At 43.6% G+C, this 9,769-nt stretch overlaps 1 protein-coding gene across 1 annotated transcript; it reads left to right on the forward strand.

The window, feature by feature from the left end:
• The first annotated feature begins 477 nt into the window (after positions 1-477).
• On the forward strand, positions 478-3,668 carry LOC147896130 (pentatricopeptide repeat-containing protein At2g03880, mitochondrial-like). The gene is made up of 2 exons (XM_087382667.1): positions 478-863; positions 972-3,668. Exons 1-2 carry the CDS (start codon positions 580-582, stop codon positions 2,776-2,778), a joined length of 2,091 nt encoding a protein of 696 aa, XP_087238793.1. The 5' UTR covers positions 478-579; the 3' UTR covers positions 2,779-3,668.
• The last annotated feature ends 6,101 nt before the right edge of the window (positions 3,669-9,769 follow it).

Raw genomic sequence — 9,769 nt, forward strand, 5'->3', positions numbered from 1 at the left:
GTGGAATGAACCCATTTGTTCTTGAGGTGGGCGCAGGAAGGCCTGGCTCCTTAGATGTGAAATGAACCCATTCGTTTTTGAGTTGGGCACGAGAAGAGGGGGGGGGTCATTTGACACCCCCCCACTCCAAGTGCTGCACACCTTTAGCACCAACAGGTGGGAGGCCTGCAAATCAAGTAGACCATCTCTTCAAATCGAATAGGTTTGAAACGCTTATATAGTCTTTTTTTTGTGAAAAGCACCTATATGCTTTTAGTGCTTTAGTCCAAAGCTTAGCTTTTACATCAAACAGAATCAAGGGAGATCAAGGGCTTAGATTCATGACACGTGGCTCAAGGGGGTGTGAGAAAACGCCTGCCATTACCAGATGCATCGGGAGTTGCTCTCGGGATGGTGTAGACACCAAAGAGGTTCTTGGCTGAGAGTAAGTGTGAACCCATTTCAGAAGCCTCAGTTGTCTTTTTGTTTGGGAGGTCATAATGGCCAACACTCCATAGATTTATGCCTTGTTTGGGAGCTCATTATGACCAACACTCCATAGATTTGTGGAGCTCATGATGGCGAACACTCCATAGATTTATGGAGCTTATTTCTGGGTGGTTATGTGCTCTGGCGCACTTCCTCTCCGGTGTCGGAGCTCCATTGTTCATGCGCTTATTTTTGATTTTTCCACCACCGCCAGTCATCTCTCAATCTACCTGTTCCTCCTCGTCTTCCAATTTGATTCATCAGTTTATGCAGTCTTTTGACGGCTGGCGATGGTTTCCTTGGATAACAGGAAGGCTGCCAGCTTTAGAAGAATGCAAGGTTCCTTTGGGAGATTCGGCAATGATCTGCGGCGGCTCACACGGAAAATGTAGCAGGTATCCAATGAAAAAATTATCTTCTACAATCTACTCCAGCGTGTAGTTGAAATCTGATCTTGTAGACTTGGTACTTCAGGCTCCCTTAATCTTGTTATATTTTTGCAGGCTCGTCAGGAAGAATGGTTGTGATAGCTCTTTTGTGTCTCACGGCAGACCGAGAAATAATAACTCTGCTGAGTCTCACTTCTCTTTGGAAGATTTGAGAAAGCTGTGCGAAGAAGGACAACAAGCTCAGGCACTTCAGCGTGTTGAATTAACGAATCAGAGAGGAGGTCCTGTGTCCACCGGCGTTTTCTATAATCTGATACTGGAGTGCATCAACAAAAGAGACGTCACAGCCGGCAGGACAGTCCATCGCCTTATCATAAGAAGTGGATTATGGTCGAATTCCTTTTTGGGGAGCCATCTAATCCGCATGTTTGTATCATTTGGACTTTTGCTCGAAGCAAACCAAATCTTTAGCAAGTTACCTGAACCGAATATGTTTGCATGGAGTGTGATTATTTTTGCACATGTGAAGCATGGTGACGCTGAACAAGCTATCAAACTGTATCATCAGATGCAACAGTCTGAGTTAAAACCAAATGAATACATTTTTGTGGCTGTCTTAAAAGCCTGTGGTAGTGTAGGAGCACTTACACAGGGTAAGGTGATTCATGCTCAGGTTGTTGGAAGTGGTTTAGAATCTGAGATGTTCGTAGGTAGCACCCTGGTGGACATGTATGCCAAATGTGGGAGCCTGGAAGACATGCACATTGCATTTGAAGGCTTGCCAAAGAGGGATATCGTGACATGGAATGCATTTATTGCAGGGTTTGCCCAGCATGGGCTATCTCAAGAGGCTTTCCTGCTTTTGCAGCGGATGCAACAGGAGGGGATCAAGCGAAACGTGGTGACATGGAATGTGATAATCACAGGATTTGCACAGCATGGGAATGGACATGAGGCCCTCAGGCTATTCCAGCGAATGCAAGAGGAAGGCATGCAGCCAAACGGTATCACATTTGTCAGCATTTTGAATGCATGTTCAGGAGTTGCAGCCCTAGATCAAGGCAAGTTGATTCATGCTGACATCATAAAACGTTATGATGAATTGGATACGCATGTGGGCAATGCTCTTATTGACATGTATGCCAAATGCGGGAGCCTTGAAAGTGCACACAGTGTGTTTCACAAATTGTCAAAACGAGATGTTGTGACGTGGAATGCGATGATGGCAGGATATGCCCTGCATAGCCATTATAGGCTGATTCTGCAATGCTTTGAGGGCATGCAACAAGAAGGCTTGAAGCCAAATGATGTCACGTTTGTTTGTCTTCTCTCTGCATGTAATCGTATGGGCTTAGTGGAAGAAGGCTTTCACCATTTCAAGTCAATGAAAAGAGACCATAGCCTCAAGCCTAAGATTGATCATTACACCTGTATGGTGGACCTGCTTGGCCGTATGGGGTACTTGAAGGATGCAAAAGATTTACTTCAAAGTATGCCATTCCAACCTGATCTTGTGGCATGGAAGGCGTTGCTCTACAATTGCAATATATATGGCAATGTCAAGCTAGGGACACGAAGCTTTGATAGTGTCGTCACAGTAGATTGCGCAGAAGCTTCTGCATATGTGCTGATGTCAAATATGTATGCTAATGCTGAAATGTGGCAGGATGCAGACAAAATACAAGAGCTAAGAAAATGTGCATGTGCTTGGAAAAAGCCTGGATATGCCTTCATTGAGGTTGATAACAAGGTGCATAATTTTACTGTGGGAGACTGCGACCACTCACAAATCGACAAGGTCTGTGCAAAGTTAAAGAGATTAAGCGAACAGGTACAAGACAATGGCCATGTCCCACATTTGGACTCTCTGCCACACCTTATCTCGGATGAGGGTATGGAAGCTGCCCTGCGGACATTTTGAGACATTAGTGAGCCCTTTGGGCTTATCTGTACCCCTTGAGGGACAATTGCTTGTGAGCATTGAAGAAGCTTTGCATGTGTACAACAAGATTTGAAAGGTGTGTTGAAGGCTAAGATGTCTTCCAGGGATGCATGCTATGCATAATGTGAAGGATATGAAGGGAATCTTCTGTAAGATCACAACAGGTTTGTGGGCTCCGTGAGGATGCAAAATGTGAATATTCGGTTGGGACTGCAGTGCTCAGCAGACTTGAAGGCAAGTTGGTGATGCCTTTAACCTCATCGCAGTACTTTCTGAATAGATTACTGAGCAGCAACATCTGCAGATATATGCATGTGGAATGGGATAAATGTACGAGGATTGAGATGTCCACATTAAGTGGAGACTGCAGTGCTTGACATCCTCGAAGATGAGTTGGTGATGCCTTCACTCGCTGAAGTACTTTTCAAATAGACTACTGAGCAGCAACATGCTAGTTAATTAATATCCCACTCCTTTCCTAGAATGGTCTGGAACACTTGGTCTGGAACTGGTGAAACACGATTAAAAACACACACGAGCCCTAACTGATTGCAGTACTTTTTGGATAGATTACTGAGCAGCAATGAGGTTTGAAAGGAACACTTGGTCGAGAACTGGTGAAGACATCACAGAGGAAGGTGGACTTTGCTTGCAGCAAATATCTTCTTCCTCCATCCTAGGTTTGCCTTCAACGATGGGATGAAAAGTACCTTGTAGTAGAAAAGTGGAGGGTGCTTGGATTGAAACGTGAGATGGTCCCCATCTTGAAAGCAAAGATGAATCTATGAGATTTAATCATGTAAGGCATTTTCATATGGACCATCGGGTGCTATCCCATATATAATTGTACATGAATGTTGGGAAGCTATGCGGCACTTATTTAATAATCCCATGTACAAAGATGATTCTTACAATAGTCTTGTAACATGCACCATAGAGAGAGAAAGGAGATAAGGATAGAGAGAGAATGGAGTTGACAACCGATTGGGTCCCTGTACCCACTGAGGGCCCCCTCCCCCAATCAGGGGAGAATTGGCTTTATACTTGGAGAACTGAAAGATACAAATAACACTCTTTGAGGGAGCACGGACAAGTGCTTCTGAAGAATACACTGTGCACACGTATTGCAGATCCAAAGACTTGAGAGGCAACACCAACCAATACCGAGACCTTGATGCTGTCCACACCGACGATATAGGGCACTTTGCAAGGCAAGGAAGAGGCTTGTGCTGTCCACCAGGAGGCAGGATTACTGTGTGAGCGAGAGTAGGAGTAATAGATTCTAAAAGGGAGCTGAGATGTAGAGCTGAGAAGTGAGCTGTGCAAAACTGTACAGAGAACTGTAAAGAGCTGCTGAAACAGTACCCAAACCTTACTGCATTTGTTGGTCCGAATCCCCGAATGCTGCGTAGACACCTTCCAGGAGGGCTGAACTGAGGCCAAGATCTGAGGCTGATCAGAGACCACACTCTGGAGGTGTTCAGGGCTGTACAAGAGGGGCAGAGGGGAGCTGTTTGGAGTGCTGAAGGCTGGAGGACTGAATGAGGAATGAGGCAAGGAGGTCCCCTATTTATAGGGGCTATGGGGCTGAGTCAACCAGCCAAACTGGCCGACTTTTTAGTTGGCTGTTTGGGCTGGTTGGGTGGGCCCTTGGCCCCATAAAAGGCAGCCTTGGGAGGGGTGCAAGGCAGCCTATAAGGGTAGCCCTTCCCCAGTCCATTCCCCTTCACTTGTTCCAATGTTGAGGGGGCCTAGAAGCGCTCCTATCCTAGGTTGGACGTAGACTTATCTCTAATCCTAAGATGGAAATGCTACCCTAGTGTTCTCCAGTGGGTACCAGTGAACAAGGACTGATCTTCTGACTTGACCTAAGGCTAAGAGACTGACCTACGTAGCTTGTGCCTAAGTGTCCCTAGACAAGGGCTCCCTAAGGGGTCATAGCATACGACAAAATCTCCTATTAGGGAACTATAACGCACTTGTCAATGTAGCTAGTGTATCACCTTGCACCCAAGTGCAGGGGTGCATGTGACATTTCCTCCTTAACTTAGTGGTAGGTTCATTGCTTCCAAGCAGTCTGCTAAAATTTGTGGGAACTCTTGGAAAAAATCTTCGTCCAACCACACTACTTCATGGGTACCTCGATCACGGAACTTGGTATAAAACTCCCCGATCTTGCGTCTTGATCCATGCTTCCATTTGTGAAGAAGGATCTGCTTTGGCTGCAAAACTTGGGCTTCATCAAGAACTTCACATTACTGGTCGTCGGAAATCTCGGTAAGAGGAGGTTCAAAATATGGCTTCAACCAAGCTACAGGGAACACATTGTGCATAGTCCAATTGTCTGAAAGGCGTAACTTTATGGAGACACCATTGATCTTTTGGACTATATGGAATGGTTCGAAGCTCCTGAAAGACAGCTTAGGGCATCGCTTGTTCACCTGCTTCAATCTTTGCTTGATAATTCGCAAATACACCCATTGACCCTCTTCATATTGGACATCTCGTCTGGACTTATTAGCCTTGCGCGTGTACAATGCTTGAGCTTTGGCGATGCGGGTTTTCACTGACTCCGTAATCTTTGTCATAGATTTCGTGGTTTTGTTGACTTCAAGAGATGGAGACACCATCCGGGTAAGGAGGGATGTAAACCGTCTTCCAAACGCCGCTTCATAAGGTGTGCGATCGATGCTCGAAGAATAGGTCTCGTTCAAAATGGCTTGCACAAGCAAAAGAAACTGCTCTCACTTTCCCTGAGCATCATGACAATATGATTTTAAAGTATCAAACGCCATACCATTATACCATTTGAGAGGCAATGCCAACCAATACCAAGACCTTGATGTTGTCCACACTGACGATGTAGGGCACTTCTGCAAGGCAAGGAAGAGGCTTGTGCTGACCTTCCAGAGGCAGAATTACTGCGTGAGTGAGATAAGGAGTAATAGATTTTTCAATCTATGTGTGACTATCGTGAGATTGAAATTGCACTATGTTGTGTTTTTAGAGGATGAGTTTGGGAATACTCTTGGATTCATCTAAGAATCCCCATGGACACTAATTGTGTCGTCTTTCTAGCAAACTTTTATCTCTTCACTTATTGACATGACCCCACAGGATCTGACCCTATCACTGACCTAGAATCTCGTCCTTGATACAACCAGAATCATAGCGCAGGTGCCTCGATCCTCCCGACCACCCTCGAGCACGTGGGCTACAGCTCGACTCATCCTCCATAGGCTCGTATCTAACCCAGGCGTCCCATACCACCTGAGCCCGTCGTCCAGAGGACCTTCGATACACCACCTATGATCCGCCATGTGGATGGCCAACGTCCCGGCCTGGGTCCAAGTCCCATCCATCAATTGAGGAATGCTCAACTGATCTGCACAATAGCAATGGCCCTCCCTCTATATAGAAGGAAACCCGCTATAGATAGCACAATGCTATGAATAGCTCCCTCCATATAAAGCGAGCACTATATATGAATCAATCTCTCTCTATATAGCAATCTCGGCTAAAAATAGCCATCCAGCCCTATGCTATCCCGTAACCCATGTTAACCTGCTTTCCAACCCTAGGTACACCATGCACATGACATACTCCCCTTTCTCTAAGAACTCAGTCCTGAGTTCACTAGAAAGCCTGAAAACTCTCTGTGAAGATGAGTCAATGCCAATAACTATACTCTGACTATCAATTTGAGTGTGCTATCCTTTCCATGAGATTCAAATCAAAGAGAATCTAAGGCCAAAGCCACAATCTTTGACAACCAACCCGAGGAAAGTAAATCTCTCAATCTAAACAAGGTTACATATCGTCGAGTATTCTCCTCGAGAAATCCAATAATGCCTGAATCCATAGAGTTAATTCCGTTAACATATCCATACACAAGCATGGTAAAATCTGTACCTGAAGGTAAATGATTCTATGAACCTTATCTATTGAGTATCCTTGAACTCAAAATCTTAGGTTGAAATCTAGGAATCATTGTTCGAACAACCCCATCAATTGAACCCCTTGAGGCCAATTTTTGGGTTGCAATTTCTATCAACCCTAATTCTTGAATTACTTAGTATTCTGAAATCCCTCAACGGGATACCCTTGTAATTCAAATTCTTGGGTTGAAATACATGACAGACTTTCCATCGCAGAACAATTAGGTATCCGTTCATAATTCATGATGGAAGAATCTTCATGGAAGTATCAATGGGCAAAATTCTGACCAAAGATATGGTCCCCTTGATCTATCCTTGAAATGCCCCTACATGAGGATAGTCAGTAAAAATTCAGTTGGCTATATCTAGTCAATGGTACTGTTCTAGACATATATATAGTCAACCATCATAGGAATAGCATCCTATGTGATCCAAAGACTACGGAAACATACAATCCGAAATCTCTTAAAACAAGATCCACTATCGAAGATCCTGTATAAACTTGTGCACAATAATCCACTCCGATCACAGGATCATCCAGTTCTTAGGATCTCTTATCTAGGAACATCAAGTTCCAAACAAGGCACTGACATACCATCATCAGAAGATATGCGGTAACCCTCCCTGAGATTGAGTCTAGACTATGGAGCTCCAGGGTTGAACCCAAAAAATACATGGCTTCTCTCAGGGTAAAGAATCTTAGTCACCCCTCGTAAAAAATCTAATCAGGTTACCCCCAATTCAATTCAGCCTACTTGTACTTCACCCTAGAGGTCCTTGGGTATTATTTCACGCTGGATTATACCACCACATCAGAGAATCTTAAAGGTAACATACCTTAGTGTCCCATACCACCAAAGTATACTACAAATAAAAAACTCAGTGGACAATATGAGTAAATCAAGTAGCCAATCCCTCTTCAACTCAGATGAGAGTCAAGGTGGCAAATCCATTCTCAATCCTTTTCTTAATGTGATTATATCACCCCCTTGTGTTACAATACCCCAACTATTAGGTCAAAGAAGAAAACCAGTAGGTAGCATCCCTAACAACTCTTGAATCCTGACTATCCATGACCTCGGACTGAAAGAGAGAATCAAAATGACCCCGCCTTTGGACATGATTCAAAGAAGGTATCCAACAAGACTCATCCTGGTCTAATCAATAAGAACCTTCATATGTCCAAACGGTGACTCGAAGAAATGCCATAACTCACAATCACATCGAGATTAAAACTTCAAATAGAAACCAAATAGGAATCTACACACCAAGATTCGAGAAAGGGAAATGCAATTGCCTTTGTTAAATCCGGTCTAATATGTAACAAATACTCGGGCACCATCAATGTACCATATATCTAAAAAACTTCAAGATATATGCAAGAAAAGTATAAATTGAAAAAAACCATCAAATTATAGATGCCACTAGTTACAAATCAAACCCAAATTAACCAAAACTTGGTCAATTTAATAACAAGACAGTTTACAATTCATACAAAATTGGGAAACATCTTGAACCAAACGTGGTTCAAAAGATCAGTCGAGCTAAAAATAATTGGGTGTCAGTCAAAACTGAGAATTTCAACCTCTTCATTGCTTCTCAATAACTCGGAAGCGGTACAAAGACTCTAAAACAAGCTATCTACATTTAGAACAACATGAGCCTTCTTCAATATATTTGTAGTACTGAGGGGTTTTATAGTAGTGAAGAGCTGCCCAGTGTTCATCCATCAAGGAATCCATCTCTCGTAGTAGGTCATGAGGTCTACGAGGATTAATCTCCGATGTAGCCTCATCCTCCATCTCAATAAAACGGTAATCCAACATAGGTGTCTCATTACTTTGATGTCCTTCCATGGCTGGAAAATATCTCGCACGGGAGAGGGACTAGAAGAAAAACAACTGCGTCCAAACGCGTGCTCTTCACACTAACAAAAAGAGAATCTGGGGCTGCGTGGAATCCAGGAAGAAGGCGAGTAGAGGACAGCAAGAAAGAAGGTGGAATTTGATAGGCTGATCTTAGACGGAAAGAGGGTGGGAAATTCGCCTTCATGCACTGAAGTGCTGAAATAAGAAAGAGAAAGAAATTCCGGGTATATAAATAGCCAAGAAGGGCCATCAAAAGCTAGGCGAATTTAGGGTGGGTGCTTGATTTAGAGCAAGTGCTTTCCTTGCTAGAGAAAAACAAAAAAGCAACCTTTAAAAAAAAAACCAAAAAACAGTCTCACTTTTAATAGATTTGGTCCCACTTTTCTCTAGTCCTCAAGACTCTTTTGGCTGCATTCCACTGAGACTTTTTTGGATTGGCCATAAACTATGTTAGTGAACTTACTACATAACAAATATCTGGCCGTGTGATAGTTAGATATAAAAGAGATCCAATGAGCTACCAATAGTACCTATCATTGACTGTACGCTTTTTTGAATTGTTCTAAGTTTCAAACTCTGTTTCATGGGAGTGGCTGCAATCTTACCATCTACCATATGCAACTTCTTCAGGAGACTATCAACATACTTTGGTAGATTCATGAAGGTGTTGTGTGAACAATCTTTGGCAACACGCACATTTGGCATTGAAGAGCTTACAAGGGACGGCCGAATCTTAAAGGACCAACTTGCTACTGCTAAAGAGGCCAGCACTTCTCAAGCACAAGTCTTGGACCAATGGTCCAATACCACTGAAGTCATTCCTGCATGTCACATGAATGTATTTCAATGTTTTGCAGAAGATAGCACTTTGGCGAAGGATGCAATCGATGTTGCCGCACATTATTTACTCATGCTGTTGAAGTGGTTGGATTAGTGTGCCTTAGATGTTCCATTCTACACCAGAGTATGGCTTGATCATTGGACAATTAATGGTGCGATCCTCACCCAAAGTTTGTATGTTGGCCTCCCATCCGTGACAGCATGGAATTGCATAGAACTTGGGATGGGTTCTGAGACATGGAGGTGTACACATGTACTCTTTCAAAAAGATAACATCAAAGAGCTTGGGGCGGCGCCAATCAGGTTGGGGATCCAATTTGCTGA

The sequence above is a fragment of the Dipteris shenzhenensis genome, chromosome 12 (assembly GCF_047967505.1).
Source record: "Dipteris shenzhenensis isolate YYH24624 ecotype China chromosome 12, Dip_SZ_1.0, whole genome shotgun sequence".
NCBI lineage: Eukaryota > Viridiplantae > Streptophyta > Polypodiopsida > Gleicheniales > Dipteridaceae > Dipteris > Dipteris shenzhenensis.

Excerpts from the sequence above, each read along its gene's own strand:
- LOC147896130 (XM_087382667.1), top strand. The coding sequence starts at position 580 with ATGGAGCTTATTTCTGGGTGGTTATGTGCTCTGGCGCACTTCCTCTCC. Across the intron at positions 864-971 it reads TCACACGGAAAATGTAGCAG|GCTCGTCAGGAAGAATGGTT; the intron begins GTATCCAATGAA and ends ATATTTTTGCAG.